Source organism: Nerophis ophidion, linkage group LG04, assembly GCF_033978795.1.
Source record: "Nerophis ophidion isolate RoL-2023_Sa linkage group LG04, RoL_Noph_v1.0, whole genome shotgun sequence".
Taxonomy (NCBI): Eukaryota; Metazoa; Chordata; class Actinopteri; order Syngnathiformes; family Syngnathidae; genus Nerophis; species Nerophis ophidion.
Genome location: NC_084614.1, coordinates 36,074,796 through 36,097,239, shown reverse-complemented (window position 1 = coordinate 36,097,239; position 22,444 = coordinate 36,074,796). Strand labels below are relative to the sequence as shown.

The window sequence follows — 22,444 nt, the reverse complement described above, 5'->3', positions numbered from 1 at the left end:
ATATATATATATATATATATATATATATATATATGTGTGTGTGTGTGTATGTATGTATACATATGTATATATACTGTATACTATATATATATATATATATATATGTGTGTATGTATGTATACATATGTGTATATATACTGTATAATATATATATATATATATATATATATATATATATGTATGTATGTATGTATGTAAGTTAAACAGCAAATGCATTGTTTATTTTATTGTACACTGGCTTACATACTAGACTACTGTAAGATTTTAATGATGAGTGTGAGTGTTGCCAGGTTGAGTGTGTGTGTGTGTCACAATTGTTTGTTCACCTAACGACCCCTAAGAAGCCTTAATTGTTTGGTCCTTGGACTTTTCCTCAAGCATGGTTTTAATGACAACCCCAAATAATAAGGAAGAAAGACAGTCAGCATACACAGACACAGCATTTCTTTCTTTGTCTTCTTTTTATTGACTAGACCAAGCAATTCCTTAGTGATTCGTTACGAGAAACAAGGAAAGAAGTGATATTTTCTCATTCTAAAGTATATTTTAGCAATGTGTAGTTACTGAGCTGTAACTCCCCCCAAGCCCAGGTTTCAAAGCTTCAGTTTGCAGTCGTGATTATTTATAATACTTGATTCACTTGGTATTTAAGTTTTGGTTTTTCCTCCTTGCTGTGAAAAGGAAGAAGGCCCACAGCCTATCTTTTGTCATCTTTTTAAGATGATGAAGAAGCAAGAAGAGCGTGAGAATTATGCTACTCTTTTTGTAATATTGTAATAATAAAATAAAATTCTAATTTATGCTTTCACCTGGTCTGAGACATTGTTTGGGTTATGTATTGCATTCATTTTGAAACAAGCATAAACCCTCCACTGGAGCTTCATCATGTCATGCATGTTCTCTCAGTGCCTGTCCTTCCACCTCCCCCAAAAATCAATACCAGAGACTAAATTGTGAGGTGTGACTACAAATTGATAACATGTGATTGATTGACAGCTGAGCGGTCCTGAGTGTACTCCAGAAAAGCAGGCCAAGTAAAAATGTTGAGTATGTCAAGCCTGAGATGAAGGATTCAGGGTTTTCCGTTGCAAAAGACACAGGTAAGTAAACTCAGCCAGTTACCGTGGTAACTTACTCTCAACATAACCCACTAGGTGACAATTCTTTCCCCCTAAAAATATATTTTCATTATATGATACTAATAGGAAACCCATATTTACTTGATTTTAGGTGTTTAATATCGGATTTGTTTAGATTAAAAATATTTATTTTTTTCTTGTTTTTGATCATTGTAAATATGACCAAAATCTGTGCTTTATCCACTTAGCAAAAAAGACGATTTTTGTTAACCTTGATTTCAGATATTTTATCTGTCTTATTTTATTTTTAAAAACGGTATCATTTGTTTTATTTCATTATTTTTAATACAATGAAAATCTGCGCTATAGAATGTTAGCAAAGAATAGATATATTCTATCAATAACTGACCTCAGATATTTAATCCGGCTTGGTCATAAATAAATGTTATCTAATTTTAGGAATTTGATTTTTGCACATATAAATATCGTAGTATATTTTAATGTGAAATTTTTCAAATCTTTATTCCAGCTATTTAAATGGTCTTTGTCATAAATAAAAATGTTTATTAGCTTTTACACACATATATATATGTATATTGTATATACATCATATATGTATATCATATATATATCAGTGGTCCCCAACCGCGGACCGGTCAACGCTTAATAATTTGTCCCGCGGCCCGGGGGGGGGTTCTTTTTTTTTTTTTTCTCTCTGTCATGAAAAAGGGAAGTTTTTGTGGTTTGTGCACTAATTGTAAGTGTATATTGTGTTTTTTATGTTGATTTAATTAAAAAAATATATATTTTTTTTTTCTTTTCTTTTTTTAATAAAAATGAATAAAAAATTATGCGGCCCGGTACCAATCGGGCCGCGGCCCGGTGGTTGGGGACCACTGATATATATGATATGTATATCATATATGTATATTGTATATATATATGTGTATGTATGTTAATACTCAGTGGCCTAGTGGTTAGAGTGTCCGCACTGAAATCGGTAGGTTGGGACTTCAAACCCCGGCCGAGTCATACCAAACCCTATAAAAAAAAATGGGACCCATTGCCTCCCTGCTTGGCCCTCAGCATCAAAGGTTGGAATTGGGGGTTAATACCATAAATGATTCCCGGGCGCGGCACCACTGCTGACCACTGCTCCTATTACTTCCCAGGGGATGATCAAGGGGATTGATCAAATGCAGAGGACAAATTTCACCACACCTAGTGTGTGTGTGACAATCATTGGTACTTTAAATATACCGTGTATTTATATATATATATATATATATATATATGCATGTGTATATAGTACATACATCATATATCATATATGTAGTATATTGTATATACAAACCCTGTTTCCATATGAGTTGGGAAATTGTGTTAGATGTAAATATAAACGGAATACAATGATTTGCAAATCATTTTCACTCCATATTCAGTTCAATATGCTACAAAGACAACATTTTTGATGTTCAAACTGACACTTTTTTTTTTTTGCAAAATCATGAAATTTAGAATTTGATGCCAGCAACACGTGACAAAGAAGTTGGGAAAGGTGGCAATAAATACTGATAAAGTTGAGGAATGCTCATCAGACACTTATTTTGAACATCTCACAGGTGTGCAAGCTATTTGGGAACAGGTGGGTGCCATGATTGGGTATAAAAACAGCTTCCCAAAAAATGCTCAGTCTTTCACACGAAAGGATGGGGCGAGGTACACCCCTTTGTCCACAACTGCAAAAGCAAATAGTCAAACAGTTTAAGAAGAACGTTTCTCAAAGTGCAATTGCAAGAAATTCAGAGATTTCAACATCTACGCTCCATAATATCATCAAAAGGTTCAGAGAATCTGGAGGAATCACTCCACGTAAGCGGCATGGCCGGAATCCAACATTGAATGACCGTGACCTTCGATCCCTCAGACAGCACTGTATGAAAAACCGATATCAATCTCTAAAGGATATCACCACATGGGCTCAGGAACACTTCAGAAAACCACTTTTACTAAATACAGTTCGTCGCTACATCTGTAAGTGCAAGTTAAAGCTCTACTATGCAAAGCGAAAGCCATTTATCAACAACATCCAGAAACGCCGCCGGCTTCTCTGAGCCGGGGATCATCTAAAATGGACTGACGCAAAGTGGAAAAGTGTTCTGTGGTCTGACGAGGCCACATTTCAAATTATTCTTGGAAATTTTCGACATTGTGTCATCCGGACCAAAGGGGAAGCGAACCATCCAGACTGTTATTGACGCAAAGTTCAAAAGCCAGCATCTGTGATGGTATGGGGGTGCATTAGTGCCCAAGGTATGGGTAACTTACACATCTGTGAAGGCACCATTAATGCTGAAAGGTACATACAAGTTTTGGAACAACATATGCTGCCATCTAAGCCTCTGCTTATTTCAGCAAGACAATGCCAAGCCACATTCAGTACGTGTTACAACAGCGTGGCTTCGTAAAAAAGAGTGTGGGTACTTTCTTGGCCCGCCTGCAGTCCAGACCTGTCTCCCATCGAAAATGTGTGGCACATTATAAAGGGTAAAATACGACAGCGGAGACCCCAGACTGTTGAACAACTGACGCTCTGCATAAAACAAGAATGGGAAATAATTCCACTTTCAAAGCTTCAACAATTAGTTTCCTTAATTCCCAAACATTGAGTGTTGTTAAAAGAAAAAATGATGTAACACAGTGGTGAACATGCCCTTTCCCAACTACTTTGGCACGTGTTGCAGCCATGAATATCTAAGATAATTATTTGCAAAAAAAAAATAAAGTTTATGAGTTTGAACATCAACTATCTTGTCTTTGTAGTGCATTCAATTGAATATGGGTTGAAAGGGATTTTCAAATTATTGTATTCCGTTTATATTTACATCTAACACAATTTCCCAACTCATATGGAAACAAGGTTTGTATATGTGTATGTATTTATATACCGTGTATATATACATATATATGTATATATTATACAAATTTATATAATACATGTACATTATATATGTATGTATATTATATATATATAGTTGTATGTACGTATGTGTATATGTATATATATATACGTGTGCGTGTGTATATACATGTGTGTTTATATATATATACGTATGTACATATGTATATTGTATAGACATCATATATATGTTTATATATAATGTATGTATATTATATATATATCATATACTGTATGTATATTGTATATATATGTGTATGTATGTATATACCCTGTATATATACATATATATGTATATGATCTGTATATATTATACATATTTTATATGTATATAATATATATATTATATATATTTATATAATACATATACATTATATATGTATGTATATTATATATAGTTGTATATACTTATGTGTATACATATATATATAAATGTGTGTGTGTGTTTCTATATATATATCCATCCATTTTCTACCGCTTATTCCCTTTGGGGTCGCTAGTGCCTATCTCAGCTGCAATCCAGCGGAAGGCGTCGTACACCCTGGACAAGCCGCCACCTCATCGCACACATAGACAGACAACATTCACACTCACATTCACAAACTAGGGCCAATTTAGTGTTGCCAATCAACCTATCCCCTGGTGCACATCTTTGGAAGTGGGAGGAAGCCGGAGTACCCGGAGGGAACCCACGCAGTCACGGGGAGAACATGCAAACTCCACACAGAATGATCCCGAGCCCGGGAATGCTCCCAGGATTATTCAGGACCTTTGTATTGTGAGGCAGACGCACTAACCCCTCCCCCACCGTGAAGCCCTCTGTATATGTGTGTATATGTACAGGTGTGTGTGTGTATATATATATATATATATATATATATATATGTTTTTTTTTAGAAACCACCAGTGGCATATTCTGCCTTTCTTTCCAAAGTAGAGACAGAGTTGGCTGTGTTTGGTTATAGTTTAAGTTTATTTCAAACTTGCATACAGTTACAATATGAGACATTAGGAGAAGCAGAATTCATTTAATCCTACCTACCCTTTTTCCACTTCACAACAATTACAATCTGTTAGCTTCCTGTTCTCATTTCGTACAATTTGTTGTAATGAAAATCACGACCACAACTGACCACCTTGTATGTTATTATAGCACCACTAAAACAAGACTTTAACTAAACGTAATTCGTCCAAGAATTAATGTTGCAGTATAAAATGGCTACTTCATGTGTGGGTGATGTCCCTCATCTCAGTGGACTCATAAGCTCCTCTCCTGCTCTCTGAAAATAAACTTCTCCAGCTCCTCCCTGTGGAACAAAGTGGAAGTGTTCACTACAGTTAAAAAGGGGGAAAAAAGAATACTAGTATGAGTGTGTTGAAGTTGCAGCATCACCTCGGTTTGTTCTGACAGGCTGGTTGTCTGAGGCCATCTGACGGGTTTGATCGCAGTAACCCGGGTCCTCGCTGGTGATTCTCAGGTTGATGTTCCATTTGTTCCAGTTGACTTCCTCCACTCTGCCATGACAGGAGGAAGACACTGATACAAGTTGCTTGGTCAGCTCTACACAAAGTTGAATTAAAGTCCTCATTGGGGTCACGGGGTGAGTCCCAGCTGACTCAGGGTTAGAGGCCAGGTACACCCAGAGCACATAAACAACCTTTCACACATATGTGGCCAACTCTCCATTTACGACAGGTATTTTCATATAAACCACCCATGCATCGGTTTTGGAGCGTCCCAATCCGATACACTGATATACAATATCAGTCTGATATCAGACAATAAAAAAACAAGTAAGAGATGTTATCTGCAGGGATGGGAATGAAGATTTACAAAATGAACTGAAATTTCTTTAATCCTAAAACACCGCTTTGCGGAAGGCCGCACAGCGGGTGCATTTTGAAATCTATGTTAGCTTAGGATGCATTTCCTACTATTTTGAGTCAAAATCTAACAATATTCTCCTGACCAGAATTTCACATTTATTAGCAAATATTTTCATAAAAATGTATCATGTGATGAAATTTATGTATACAAGTTTACACATATATCAAATTCTTGCACACTTTTGGATAATGGACAAAAATAGGCCTACAAATGGATTAACCAGAATTCCTCTCCGTAAACTCACTTTACTTAGATGCCTTGCCGATTTCGCGTGGTCAAAGAGCGCCACCTTTCCCCGAGATCCATAGTTCACAATGTCCTTGCAATATAAGCACTGAACACGTCCCGGTTCATCGCACTTTGCAATGAAATCGCTGATCAGTTTGTCTACTTATACGATATTGTTGTTAATCTTCACCTTCAGTTTGATAGATATATTGAGCCATGCTCACTTCCACTTGTTTCTCACGCCCTTATCAATATCTTTTGCTAATGCAGCATTCCTATCTTGAATAAGCTTAACCAATGCATAAACTGTTTAGTCAATAAAGAAAAGTGTTAATTGAGAGCTACTGTGTTTTCTTTCAAGATTAGTCGCAGATAAACACAACCAATATAAACAGAATACGAGTTCAGAAACGCTCACAATAATTGAGGATCAGGGAGTAGATATTGTCGATAAAAACGATGCGTGCAGACGCCTATAACGGGCAATGTCATTGGTTGATGTTGTCAGCTGATAGTAGAGCTAGCCAATCTGGTGCCTTCACACATTGGCATTATGTTTTTCGCGGGACTTCTCTGCCTTGTACTGATAACTAGGTCAATGCAGAGACAAAAACCATGAGTACCTAACCCCCCTATAATTTTCTCCCCGGATTTAAATGATTCACAGAGATGACCTTGGTGGCGCAAAAATCGGCGGAATTCCGCGGAAAATTCCCATCTCTGTATCTGCATGTAAGTAAACATTTCCAATATAAGCTCTGCTACAAGCAGTCCTGCGGCGTGTTAACTTGTGTTAAGCCAGTTGACATCGCGATGTCCTCCAATCATTTTCTTGTATTTTAGTGAAGCCATTTACAAAATGTGTACATGGTAGCCTATTGGCTACTAGGATGCTAGCAGCACACAAATTAGACATGTGTAATAAGTGTCTTTAATTGAACAGTATCGCAGTCTGAAACAACACCTTTGTCAAAATGAACACATTTCAAATAAATATTGCTGCATATTACAGAAACGTGCTAGAAAGTATCCAGTAACAAACGTATTTGCATCAATCAACTTTCCGCGTCATGCCCTATTTATTTTTTTATTTTCATTAATATAACCACCAGTGTGACGTCTGGGTGGCATTGTGTCGTGTGTTTGCGTTCTCGAGGTGCAGCAGAGATGGAACACAGCGTTAAGGTAGGAATGATGATTTATTCCTAACTACAAGAACAAACTAATAACAGAAATACTGGCAAATAGGCACTAAAGACAAAACAAACAGAACTAGCGTGGAAGCTAGAATGAACACAAAGCGCTAGTATGTAAACTAGGGACAAGTAAACAAACAAAATAGCATGGAAGCTAATAGGGTGAAAAAAGATAGTTACCACAATGCGGGAAGAGCGATGTCACTTGTTGCGTGTAGCAAACTATAGTCCGAGAACGAATGACAAACAAGGGCGGTCTTAAATAAGGAGATAATTAATCAAATCAGGTGCGTGACGACAAACAAGAAACAGGTGACACTAAATGAGTAACCATGACAACAGAAACCAAACAGGAAGGGCCACCGGGAACCAAAGACGTCGAATACAACACAGGATGATAACAAAACAGAAACAAAACCAGAATATGACATGGTCCAAGACGTGGAACATGACAACGAGATGTCACCAAAGCAAAAATCTTCACTTTAAAATCAGGTTAGGAGTTTTTCATACCAACAATAATTCTCTGAATAATTTCATTTAGTCAAACCTGTCGGCCGCTAACAATATTAACCCAATTTCAGAAGAGTCGTAATACACACTGTTATTATTTTGTAGTGTAGAATGTTACAAAAGGTTTGATCAAGTGAACTTAGTCAAACAGAACGATAGTAGGTATGAAAAACACTAACATTACGACAGTTTTATGCTTTGAAAGTGGAGCGTTATTTTTTGTGGTCACATTAATTACTTCAATTAAGTTCATGACAAAATAATTGAACAATACGGACACATTTGTTACTAGATCATTTCTAGTAAAGCTTCTGTCTTGGAGACTTTGTATATGTAAGCACTATGCATCTATAATTCTTCTGTACTTGTTCATATTGGAAACATGTCATCATTTAGACTGCAATATTGTTCAATGACGGACACTTGTTACGTATGTCTAGATTGCATGCTTAGCTGTTGTGTAGCTGCTAGCTCTTACTAGCCTATAGCCTGCCATGTTTACATTTTGTAAATAACTTGACGAGAATACAAGAAAATATCATATCCACGTGTGCTTATCGGAGGACATTTATATGTTAACTGGCTGTTTTGTCGTTTTTGATTGATTGATTGATACTTTTATTAGTAGATTGCACAGTTCAGTACATATGCCGTACAATTGACCACTAAATGGTAACACCCGAGTAAGTTTTTCAACTTGTTTAAGTCGGGGTCCCCGTTAATCACTTCATGGTATGCTGGCATGTCGTGGTGATTGCAATTCCAATAATGCCGAGGACCGTTGGCAGCTTGCAGGTAAGAAAAGTTTTATTTCTAAATGTGTTGCTTATATGCACTTGTGAAGTGTAGCCAACTCAGGACTGTAAACATAACATAAAACAAAAACGTAGCTGGTAATTTTTAGCCAGTGATGGGCAAGCTACTTGGAAAATGTATTAAGCTAAACTACAAGTTACTCTCGATTAAATGTAGCTAAGCTACAGGGGAAGCTATCCTTGGAGAATCGTAGCAAGCTACACGGCAAAAGTAGCTTGTTACAGAAGCCAGGCCTTCTCGACCAGCATCAGTGTGTGACCTCACCAATGCGCTTTTGTTAGAATGGTCGAAAAACATACTCATGCAAACACATTCCGCAACTTTGTGGACAGCCTTCCCTGAAGAGTCGAAGCTGTAATAGCTGCAAAAAGTTGACCAAAATCATATTGAACCTTATGGTTTAGGAATGAAATGGCACTTCAAGTTCATGTGTGAGTCGAGGCAGGTGGCTAAAACACATAAACACATACATGTGTCTAAATATGGTCAAGGACACACATTATTCTGTGTTTCCTGGACGTCGTCATCATAAGGAAAAATCGAATCTGCGGGAGAAAATCCCTCAGCTGTTTTTAATTAGGTTTCCTTTTTTTTTTGAGTGGTCAGCTTAAAGCGTCCCTCTGTCTCCGACCCCCTCGTCGTCATTACATGAGTGTCTTGTTATGATTTTGCTACCTGGTTTCGATGACCCACCTTACCTTGCCTCTGATTGGCCAATCCGTAATGTTTTGTCGTAATCTTAACCAATTGTGACTTATCGTACGAACACCAATCATTATGGATTTTCTCCGTATGTATGGATGTTCTCATTCATCCAGGTCATTGCATTTTTAGCCTGGATTCAACATCCTTGTTCTCTCTTTGTGGCTTGTACCTTTGATGCAACCTACCTAAATACATGGGTCTAAATGTAGCTAGGCTACAGAAATCGCCACTAGTTCAAAAAGTAGTGCAGCTACCGCCAAGCTAATGGGAAATGTAGGTGGTCAACAGAATAGTTGCAGGTAGCAAACAATGGACCAGTGTCCACTTGACGGTGGGACGGGTTTAAACAGGGAAGTGATTAGGATTGGCAACCGGTGTGAGTCCTGATTGGCCAAACAGACACTGGTGTGAAAACTCAATGCGCCCAGCAACTAGAAAACGTAAAGAAATGAGGAAAGGAGCAAAACCTAACACTAAACTAAGGGGAATTTTACTAAACACAAAGACACACTGCAAAAACTCAAATCGAAGTAAGATTAAATATCTCAAATAAGGGTAATATTTGCTTATTTTCTGTCTGATAAGATAATTCTTCTCACTAAGCAGATTTTATGTTAGATTGTTTTACTTGTTTTATGGGTTTTGGTCCTAAATGATCTCAGTAATATATTACAGCTTGTTGCTGAGCTTTTATGACCTATATTGAATAAAACATGCTTGAAACTAGAATATCAACTGTTGAAAAGCTGTGTCATCAATACTCACAAGTATAAAAGTACCATTTTAAATTAATAATTTCTTATTTTACGCATGAAAAAATAAATCATGACTTTGACACAAATGTGTCTCATATTAAGACAGATGAATGGACTTTGCTGTTTTATTTTCAATGAAACAATAGAAAACACGACAGTTAATATTTAAACATATAACAAGTGACATTTCTAACAATTTTGAACAGAAATAGTTCATGCACATTCAGGTAAATTCTTCAAAATTACAATTAAAAATGTTTTGGCCGAGGGCCAGGCTGTGTATATGCGCACTAATTGACTGAAAGAGCACACACTTGGCGTGATGATGTCATGTTGTTGATGGAAAAATTCATTTTTAGACAATATGATTTGCCTGAGCGTCTAGGAGACCCCGAGAGTAACAAGCGGTTGCCTTGTTGCCTTTTCATTAAGAATAATAAATTCGTTTTTAGTAAGGGTGTAACGGTACGTATTTTTGTATTGAACCGGTTCGGTACGGGGGTGTACAGAACAAATTTCTAAGCTTAAGTCTTAACAAGCTGCTTTGCTTCTTCTGCCTCTGTCTCAGCATCCAGCATTGTCCCGCCCACACAACCGTCTGATTGGTTACATACAGAGAGGTAACAGCCAATCAGCAGTGCGTATTCAGAGCGCATATAGTCAATGCTTCAGCGTCGAGCAGATAGGTGTTTAGCAAGTGAGCATAAGGCAGCGTACTCTCCCCGAATGATAATAAACACCTCCCAGTCAACTACTACTAACATAACTATGAGCCCGTTGACCTTCTACAAACTTAAACTTAAACTTGAAATAGCTCGCTCGCAGTTCTGGCTTGAGGTGAAGGCTAATTAGCTTTTAGCGTAACGTTAGCTCATTTTGCGGTGTGTGTGTGTGTGTGTGTGTGTGTGTGTGTGTGTGTGTGTGTGTGTGTGTGTGTGTGTGTGTTTTACAGACAGAAAAGCTTTGAATGGCAGGGTCCCTGCTATCACATGTTGATAAAAATATAACATTTACATAATAAAAATCAACTACAGGCTTCCCAAATGCTGTGATAAATTAAGCATGATGAGTTGACTTGAAACGGTTTAATGTTGCACTTTTTATATGTAGAAGTAAAGTTTTGTTATTTTATTTAATCTGAGCAACAATTTGAGTCAGTTTAGTGTTAAATAACGTGGGCAGAATTATTATAGTTTTCCCAATGTTAAAAGGATAAAGCCATTGTTTACAAATTTGGTAAATAAATAACCAAAAAATGTATATTTTGTTGTTTTCTTACTGTTCCGAAAATGAACCGAACGTGACCTCTAAACCGAGGGACGTACCGAACCAAATTTTTTGTGTACCGTCACACCCTTAGTTTTTAGTATACATTTGCTGGTTTCAAGAAATGTAATGCCGAGCGCGTATAATTATGTCAAGAGAATGGCACTAGCATTTACTTAATTTAAGAATATGTTTCAACATATTGTGCAAAAAGGTCTCTTTTTTTTCTACTAAGAAAAGTGCACTTGTTATAAGTGAGAATATACTTATTTTAAGGTATTTTGGGGTTTATTGAAGTTAGCTAATTTTACTTGTTTTGGAAAGTCTTGGCAAGCCAAATGTTCTTGTTCTATTAGCAGATAATTTTGCTTAGTTCAAATAAAATACCCCTAATTTATGTTTTTTTTTTTTCTTGTTTTTGAACACTGACTTTTTGCAGTGCAGAACATGACGTGGCGTGAAAGGTCATAACCTGTCTCGCTATACAGAAGTAAACACGCTGCAGGACTCCTTTCTATCAGAGATATGAGATTCAAGCCGATATAATCCCATACATGTTTTTTTTGTTTTGTTTTTTTGCTGGTATTGGAAAAATATCACATATCAATTTTGTCTCAGGGAACCCCTCATTTGTATGGATGAAACTAACCTGAAACAGCGCCGGTGGTCTTGCGCGGAGGTGGTGCCCAGGTTTTTATCCACCCCACAGCGAATCCTCTTCCTCAAACAGAATGGCAACCTTTTTTCCATGTCCAGAATGGTGATGGCCCTCTGAAAACACAGACACACACACACACACACACACACACACACACACACACACACACACACACACACACACACACGCACGCACGCACGCACGCACGCACGCACGCACGCACGCACACACACACACACACACACACACACACACACACACACGCGCACACACACACACACACACACAAACACACGCACACACACACACACACACACACACACACACACACACACACACATCAAGTCAAATCTGCAGAAGCTACTCCTTTAGCCCGCTAACAGCATGATCGACCTGCAGCTTCCAGATGCTGGCGCTCTCCGCGGTGATCTTCTCCACGGTGCGGTTCATGAGGGCGATGAGCATGTTGAAGAGCAGGATGTAGGTGAGGATGATGTAGGCGATGAGTAACACGTAGAAGATCTCCTTGTACTTGTAGTCCTCGGTGAACTCCATGTCACCCATGCCGATGGTAAACTTGAAGAGCTCCAGGGTGGTGTAGGAGATGTTGTAGAAGGTGGGTTTGTAGCATTCAGCCTCGGGGAAGATGGGTTTGTAGAGGCGTTGTTGCTTGTTGGTCTTGTTTTCCACTGGGGGCTCAATGAGCAACGTGACCACCGCTGTCACAAACATCAGTAATGTCAATCACACAATTATTATTATTTATATAATTTTTTTAAATCATTATTATTTGTATTTCCATGTCAATAACACTATTATTATTATTATTATTATTATTATTATTATTATTATTATTATTATTATTATTATTATTATTATTATTATCATCATCATGCCAATCACACAATTATAATTATAACTATTATTATAATTTTTATTACATTTTTTTTATCACACCAATAACGCTATTATTATTATTGTCATTACAATAACACAAATATTAATATAATTATTATATCTTGTCAATCACATCAAGTATTTTTTTTCCAACTTATCATTATTATTTGTATTATCATGCCAATAACACTATTATAATTATTATTATCATGTCAATAACACAATTTTTATTATTATTTATAGTATTATTAGTAGTAGTAGTAGTAGTAGTATTATTATTATCATCATAAGTGTGAATGTGGAGTGAATGAATAATGTGTTCTCATTTCTCTGAGTGCAATGAGTATCTACTCGATAGAAAATTGCTATATAAATCGAATCCATTATTTTTCATTATTATTATATGTATGTCAATTACGCTGACAGACATCAAAATCAATTAAACATGGTTCAATAGAAAAGTTGGTAATACTTTAGCATGAGGAACATATTCAACATTAATTAGTTGCTTATTAAAGTAACAAAGACTTAATTTAGAGTTATTTGGACACTAGGGGAACATATAAGGGTTAAGGGTTAGGGTTACTGATAAGTAATAATTCTGAGGTTATTGAGGGAAGACTCTTAGTTAATGGCTTACAGGTTGTATAATCAGGCCATGCAGAATAAGGCATTATTAAGTACTTAATAATGACTAATTAAGAGCCAATATGTTACTAATTTGAATGTTATTAAGCAACTAATTAATGGTGAATATGTTCCCCATACTAAAATGTTACCGAAAAGGTATATTTTCAACAATTTTACAGTTTATGGGACTGGCGGTCTTGACCTCAGAATGTAGAGACGGCTGGCAACGTGCAGGTAAAAAGTATTTAACAACAAAATATAGTGCAGTAGGAAAGTGCACAGAAAGGCAAAATAAACACAGCAGGCATAGGGAAAGCAATGCTGCATGGGGATTTAAAAGCAAAACAAGGATCATGTAAAGCAGGGGTGTCAAACTCAAATACAGAGTGGGCCAAAATTCTAAACCGAACAAAGCCACGGGCCAAAGTTGAACAACTTAACTTTTTTAATAGGGACCCAAACAAGTTTTGGATTGAATATTGAACTAGCAAGGCTTATATAACTTTATACTGACATGCAAAATCGAGGTTTGTTGGTAGCGGGGGTATATATTGTAGTGTCCCGGAAGAGTTAGTGCTGAAAGGGGTTCTGGGTATTTGTCCTGTTGTGTTGATGTTGTGTTACAGTGCGGATGTTCTGCCGAAATGTGTTTGTCATTCTTGTTTGGTGTGGGTTCCCAGTGTGGTGCATATTTGTAACAGTGTTAAAGTTGTTTATAAGGCCACCCTCAGTGTGACCTGTATGGCTGTTAACCAAGTATGCCTTGCATTCACTTGTGTGTGTATGTAGAATCCGCTTATATTCCGTGACTGGGCCAGCACGCTGATTGTATGGCGGAAAAGCGGACATGACAACAGGTTGTAGAGGACGCTAAAAGCAGTACCTTTAAGGCACGCCGCCGATATTATTGTCCGAATGGAAATCGGGAGAAATCCGGGAGAATGGGTTTCCCCGGTAGATTTACGGGGGGGGGGGATGGGGCACTGAAATTCGGGAGTCTCCTGGGAAAATTGTGTGGGTTGGCAAGTATTAGCATTAGCGGTGAATGCACCGCCGCTGTATAATACTGACGGGCCAGCTCTAATGTTAATTTAATATTGTCTCAAGGGCCAAAATAAATTACATGGCGGACCAAATTTGGCCCGCGGGCCAGAGTTGCTGGTGAATGCACCGTCGCTGTATAATACCGGCGGGCCAGCTCTAATGTTGATTTAATATTGTCTCAAGGGCCAAAATAAATTACATGGCGGACCAAATTTGGCCCACGGGCCAGAGTTTGACACCCATGATGTAAAGCATCCTGAATGCCAATCAGGGACAGGTGAGGAAGCCAGCGTTCGGACTGGAGAACAGGTGACAAAAGAAAGGAGACATACAGAAAGTAGAGCTGAAAATAGGAGCACTGGAAAGGAAACAATCCCAAAGCACAGGAAAATAGAATACATTTTTACTATCATATTATCATAAACTCAAAAACAAGTTTTAGTAAAAATAAATACTCAAATATTTGCTTGACTTATGATTTCAGAACAAGTTATGCATCAAAATGTACACTGTAAAAATAATTCGTAGCTCAGTCGCCAGAATTTTACCATTGAAAAAAAAAACTGTGATTGCGTATTTCAATTGACAGCAACGTGCTGTAAAAATCATTGTAAACTTTACAGTTCAATCTTGGTGAATGAGCTGCCGGGTTCCACTGCAAAATCTACAGATTTTTTTTTACAGTGTACATAAAAAAATATATGTTTTCCTGCTGGCTCCGCTGTGAACGGGACTATCGCTGCTGTGTTGGATCCGCTTTGGACTGGACTCTTGCGACTGTGTTGGATCCATTATGGATTGAACTTTCACAGTATCATGTTAGACCCGCTCGACATCCATTGCTTTCCTCCTCTCCAAGGTTCTCATAGTCATCATTGTCACCGACGTCCCACTGGGTGTGAGTTTTCCTTGCCCTATGTGGGCCTACCGAGGATGTCGTAGTGGTTTGTGCAGCCCTTTGAGACACTGGTGATTTAGGGCTATATAAGTAAACATTGATTGATTGATTGATATATAATACATTCATTCAATAATCATATATTGTTATTCACTATTACAAAAGGCCCTCTGAGGGCAGCCATAACTGCCAAGTGGCTCTCAATAAAAAAATAGTTTGACACCTCAAATTTAGAACATAGATTGTCTTCTCAGAGCAGTGCATTATTTTGTCTTGATTGAAAGGCAAATTGTGAGCTAAAGTTTATTCAAATTAATACAAATAATAATACAAAGAATAATAATTTTACCTGCTGAAAATCCAAACAGGAAGACGACATAGACAAAGAGGAAGCGCAGGATATCGCTGAGGATCATCTGCAAAATAGGAAAGAAGGGTCAATATATATATATATATATATATATATATACATTTTTTTTAAATATACATATATATACATATAAACAAACATACGTATATATACATATACATATATACATACAGTATATATACATATATATATATATACGTATATATATATATATATATATATATATATATATATATATATATATATATATATATATATATATATATATATATATATATATATATATATATATTCATTAGGGTTGTACGGTATGCCAGTACTAGTAAATGGGGTGATTTACACCTGACATCCACTGTAATGATACCAAGTAGAACAGCGTATATAGTCGATACTACAATGATTACATCGATATTTGTTATCGTCACAAAATCTTTTTTCCTTTAAAAAAAAATGCCTATTATGTTTATAAACTTAGGATGTATATCGCTGGACTCAAGAGGACTTTGAAAATGACCAATGTATGATCTTGTCACTACTTGGTATTGGCTTGATACCTAAATTTGTTGTATCATTCAAAACTAATTTAATACATCCAAACAACAGAAGAAAAAGTGTTTCCTATATATTAACAGAAGTGTAAGCAAATATGAACAGTAAATAAACAAGTACATTAATAAGCAATGTTCTACCGCCTGTTTTTCATAATTTGACAAAATAATAGAATGAGAAATGACACAATATGTTACTGCATACATCAGCAGAGTAATTAGGAGCCTTTGTTTGCTTACTTAATACTAAAAGACAAATTTTCTTGTATGTTCACTTTTTTATTTAAGGCCAAAATTGTTCTTGGATTGCAATAGTAAACATGTTTAATGTACCGTAAGATTTTTGTTCAGATAAAGCCAATAATGCCATGTTTTGTGGTCCCCTTTATTTAAAAAAGTATCAACAAGTATTGAAATACATATTGGTATCGGGAGAAACCTAATATATATATATATATATATATATATATATATATATATATATATATATATATATATATGTAAATTATGTATATATGTATGTGTATATATATATATGTATATATATATATATATATACACATATATATATATACACATATATATATATATACACACATATATATATATACTCATATATACACATATATATATACACATAGATATGTATATATATACATATATAGACATATACATACATACATATATACATACATATATATGTATGCTAGAATTTTAACTTTACGTAAGTGTTCCAATTTGCACATCACGCATCATTCAATCCCTCGTATTAATATGTTCCTGTTCAATGCTATTATCTGGTTACGTGTTCCCTGTTTGGCGCTCAATGCCTTACTTTTACTAACATTACATAGAGGGGCGCTGTGCAGTGCACCTGTTTTAATTCATTAGTTTTATTTTATTTAAATGTAATCCACATTGGGGATAATAGCCAGTTCGTTTGTTCACAAACATTAGTTTTCCTCTGAGATTTTTTGAGCTTTCTGTTGTTATTTCCTGCGACCAAGCTTCTATGCTTATTTTTTTGTGTCCTGACTTTGTATTTTTTCTAAAATGTTGTTAATTAAATACTTAATTGAACAGAATTTCCATCATGTTATTGTATTCTGATTCCTGAAGTAACGCTACACCAAATAATAGCACACCATGTTCCATCTATCCATCCATTTCCTACCGCTTGTCCCTCTCTGGGTCACAGGGGTGCTGGAGCCTATCCCAGCGGCATATTAATAAGGTTAAAAATGTGGTGCAGTTATAAATCCAGCAAAGGGCGCTGTCTCACACTTTAATTCTGCTAACATTTTTCAAGCTGGAAGAAGTTTTCGAAAAGATATCATGTTGCGTAAATAACAACATACATTTTATTAATAATAATTTATAAAAAAATATGTGAAGAAGGCTGAAATGTTGATACTAACAACACAACACATAGCATTGGCCTTGAGTTTACAAAACCTATTTTTGCCCTTTTACTGAATAAAAATGTGCACTTTTAGGGCTTTTTGATGAGTTTTTTTCTGCTAATTCTTAGGGGTCTTGGACTGTAACCCCCGTTAGGAAACGACGTACCGGGCAGCTTTTGTAACATAACTCAAATATACATCCATTTACTACCGCTTGCCCCTTTTGGGGTCGTGGGGGGTCACTGGAGCTTATCTCAGCTGCATTCGGGCGGTAGGCGGGGTACACCCTGGACAAGTCGCCACCTCATATTCCAAACCAAAATTCTTAGATTTCACACAAATATGCTTTTAAAGAGAGAGAGAGAGAGAGAGAGAGAGAGAGAGAGAGAGAGAGAGAGAGAGAGAGAGAGAGAGAGAGAGAGAGAGAGAGAGAGAGAGAGACTTAAAACAAATTTTTTCTTTCATTTTTATCACTTTGTCTTTTTTTTTTCCACTATTAATATTGTCATTATGGCATATTGTGTGAAGAATTGTGAGGACAAAAATGAATTTAATCCGTTTTGGAATAAGGTTGTAACAAAACAAAATGTGGAAAACTTTAAGACAACACCAATGTTTTTTTAAATATACCAGCTTGTTTTTAGTCTGTTTTTTAAATGTATGCTTGTGTGAAATATAAAGTAAAAATCCAACCATTTTTAGGTATAATTATTGCTATTCTGATTCGACACTGAATAGGAATGCTTTGTTGTTCAATTCCCCTTCATGGACCAAAAATATCAATGAGAATGAGCCTAACCCTGATTTGGTCTTAGTCCGCATCTTAGGTAAAACCTAGGCTCTAGAAGACCGCATTCCCCTCAGCAAAGGCAGCAGGCTTCACCAACAAGCCAAGGGTGAAGGTTACCTTCTGTATCATGACGCTGTAGATGCCCATGTGTTTGCTGCCCCTGGCGAAGTACAGTATGTTGACCCAGCTGAGAGCCAAACTAAACACCAGGTAGCCAAGGTATGCTTCCCAACCTAAAACGTAAAGGGCAGCCGCGACCAGGAAGAGCACAGCCTGCAAAAAACTAACAACCAAAGAGCAGAGCAAAAAAAGAAAATATGAGTTTAGCTTGTATTATTCCAATCATTTCTACAACTCTTAATTTTTTTGTGATAGAGTAATTGGAGCACATACTTGTTTTACTGCAATCACTATTATCGTCATCAATAGAATTTACATTGGATCACGTTTACTTACAAAAGAATATCATAATAGCCATCAATCAGCAGAGTCTGCAGCTTCGGTTGTTTCCTCTTCATATCTAATAACTGGAGACAATATTTTACCAGTTACAGCCTTCAATGCGAGGTTGAAGACGAGGAAATGTGAGGCATACGTACCCCAATGAAGAAGAAATAGCAGTTTGCGAGAGTTAACAGTATCTGTCCTGTAACATACAAGTAACCTGCAGTGTTGTGTTCCACAGGGAATGGTGTCTGAGGACCAAAACAAGCATTGTTAGTGGAGTGATGTCAACAAGGTAAAACAGGACAGTCTGAAGCCGCCACCTTTCCATTCTTTTTGTTGTAAGCCACCATGGTGAAGATAATTAGGTACACCAAGTAGACCAAGAAGTTGACACCAAAGAGTCGACCTGCAAACCTTTTCCATTTGTCGTTCAGCAGCTGCCTCAGAGGTTCTGTCTGAAGCATCGCATGGCGGTTCTGAAGGCTAAATATGTCAGAAGACGATCGTGGTTTTGGCTAGATAGCAATAATGCGGAACTCACAGGGATGTCGCTGCCGTAGACCAGTATCTCCAAGACTGACTTGTCGTCCATGGAGTCCACAGAGGCCAAGTCGTACAAGGAGCAGTGGACCGGCCCGTAAACCCACTCAGTAAATTTACGAGACAAATGTTTGGTGTGACTCTCGTGGAACTCTCGCTTCAGGATGTGTGCGAAAATCTGCAAAGAGGCGCAAAGCACAGAAAAGCACGTCATTGACTCATTTGGGGTCATGTGGGAGATGAAGCCTATCAAGATTCTCCGCCATGCCCTGTCACCCAATTATAAAAAAAATCATTTCGAAAAAAATCCAGAATCCAGACAGTGATCTACACCATTCCCAAAATCTAATCACTTATTTTTAATAACCTTTATGTTTCTAACTAACTGACATAATAACTAACATCAACCAACACTAACTGACTAACTAACTGTCATTAACTATCAATAACTAAGTAACTATCATTAATTAATTTACTAACTGCCACTGACTAACCTAAACTATATGACAATACCCAACACTAACTAGCTAACTGACATTAATTAGCTAACTGACATTAACTAACTAACATACAAACTAACTAACATGATCTAACTAGCTAACACAAAGTACCTAATATTACCTAACATGAACTAACACTAACTAATTAACTCACAACGTTAACTAACTAACTTTAGCAAACATTTACCAACAATAACTGATATACATATATATATATATATGTATATATATATATATGAAGAGTTCATACGCAAAAACCGATAAACGCCATTTTGATAAAGTTTAGCCCAGCCTCGGTAATATATAGTCCACCACTTCTATTGTGGTATACCAAAATCAATGTGTTTGCAAATGCAGACAAATGCCGCTTTTAACGTCATTTAGTTCAGCGATTTATTGCAAAGGCCGATAAGCGCCATGGATCATTTATCACAAAAGCCGATATATCCGTTTGCCCAACCAGCGCTGCAGTACGGGATCACGTGACAAACAAAATGGCAGCGCGCTCGGACTCACTCAGTGTTGTTATCCACGCATGAATAATTTGGAAGCTTCTCCTGTGAACATTGTTAAGCCAGCGAAAAAAACTGACGTGTTGAAGTTATTTGATGTTGGCGCTAGCACGCGTGTCCGTGAGTTTTACACCGCTGCGTTAAACGATGTTGTCGAGCATGGAGCTAATGTCGATAGCGATGATGAGTGAGCTGTTATCTGCACAGAGTGTTTTTGATAGGCAAACCAGGTTGAGCATTTGTGCTTGTTTTTATTAATAAAACATTGTCTTCATTGCAACACTGTTTTTTTGTTTTTTCATTTTGTGCTGAAAAGCACAAGGTAAATATGTGAGGTCACAGTTCCAAAAAAGCATGTCCGGTTAGCAAGTACGAAAAAACAATGTTCGCAGGGACAGCTAGATTTATACGTACCAAGGGATCGAAACTGTTAAATAATGAAGTAAATAAATGTGAACAGTTGTTACCTTGAAATGTGGCTTTCGATAAATTTCAAGTTCGGTTTTTCTCTCTATCTTTATCTTGAATATTATGCGAAATAACGACCGCAAAGAAAACGATTTTGGAGATATCTGTTTTTGCAACATATCATAATTTGGATATATCTGCTTTTGACGTAAAACCACATCAAACACTCTTATTTGAAAGCCATTCATTACATCAGCATTTCTTAAAAGTTTAGGCTTTCATGACTTGCTTATGTTGATATTAAATAAACCATTGTATGCTTGTATATGTACCGGCAACACCAGCAGGCAGAAAATCGTTAATATACAGAATCGGTCAAAATGGATTTATCTGCTTTTGCATATGAACTCTTCATATATATATATATATATATATATATATATATATATATATATATATATATATATATATATATATATATATATATATATATATATATATATATATATATATACATACATACATATATAAATACATACATATATACATACATATATACATACATACATACATACATACATACATACATACATACATATATACATACATACATACATACATACATACATACATATATACATACATACATACATACATATATACATACATACATACATATATACATACATACATACATACATACATACATACATACATACATACATACATACATACATACATACATACATACATACATATATACATATATACATACATACATACATACATACATACATACATACATACATACATACATACATACATACATATATATATATGTATATATATACACATACTTACATATGTGTGTGTATATACTGTATGTATATACACACTAGTATTGTCCCGATACCAATATTTGGTACCGGTACTTTTTATTTCGATACTTTTCGGTACTTTTCTAAATACAGACGACCACAAAAAATGTCATTATTGGCTTTATGTTAACAAAAACTTTTAGGGTACATTAAACATATGTTTCTTTTTGCAAGTTTGTCCTTAAATAAAATAGTGAACATACTAGACAACTTGTCTTTTAGTACAAAGTAAACAAACACAGACTGATTTATTAGCTGATTAATTTAGCTCCTGATGTATGCAGTAACATATTGTGCCAATAATCATTGTATTATTTTGTCAAAATTATGAAGTACAAGTGGTAGAAAATGAATTATTAATCTACTTGTTCATTTACTGTTAATATCTGCTTACTTTCTGTTTTAACATGTTCTATCTACACTTCTGTTAAAATGTAATAATCACTTTTTCTTCTGTTGGTTGATAGTTTTGGATGATACCACACATTTGGGTATCAATCCAATACCAAATAGTTA

General features: G+C 36.1%; 1 protein-coding gene across 2 annotated transcripts in view; it reads right to left on the bottom strand.

Moving 5' to 3' along the window:
* Nucleotides 1-4,992: 4,992 nt before the first annotated feature.
* The window catches only part of trpv1 (transient receptor potential cation channel, subfamily V, member 1), a 57,479-nt gene continuing 40,027 nt past the window's right edge, over nucleotides 4,993-22,444 (bottom strand). For both annotated transcript variants that reach the window (XM_061897977.1, XM_061897978.1), the window contains 10 exons: nucleotides 19,632-19,808; nucleotides 19,411-19,566; nucleotides 19,243-19,338; nucleotides 19,100-19,170; nucleotides 18,761-18,926; nucleotides 15,882-15,948; nucleotides 12,457-12,782; nucleotides 12,055-12,176; nucleotides 5,432-5,553; nucleotides 4,993-5,345 (listed from right to left, as the gene is read on the bottom strand). In XM_061897977.1, coding sequence (XP_061753961.1) covers nucleotides 5,263-5,345; nucleotides 5,432-5,553; nucleotides 12,055-12,176; nucleotides 12,457-12,782; nucleotides 15,882-15,948; nucleotides 18,761-18,926; nucleotides 19,100-19,170; nucleotides 19,243-19,338; nucleotides 19,411-19,566; nucleotides 19,632-19,808 — 1,386 coding nt within the window. In that variant the 3' untranslated portion in view covers nucleotides 4,993-5,262. The remainder of the gene's footprint in view (nucleotides 5,346-5,431; nucleotides 5,554-12,054; nucleotides 12,177-12,456; nucleotides 12,783-15,881; nucleotides 15,949-18,760; nucleotides 18,927-19,099; nucleotides 19,171-19,242; nucleotides 19,339-19,410; nucleotides 19,567-19,631; nucleotides 19,809-22,444) is intronic.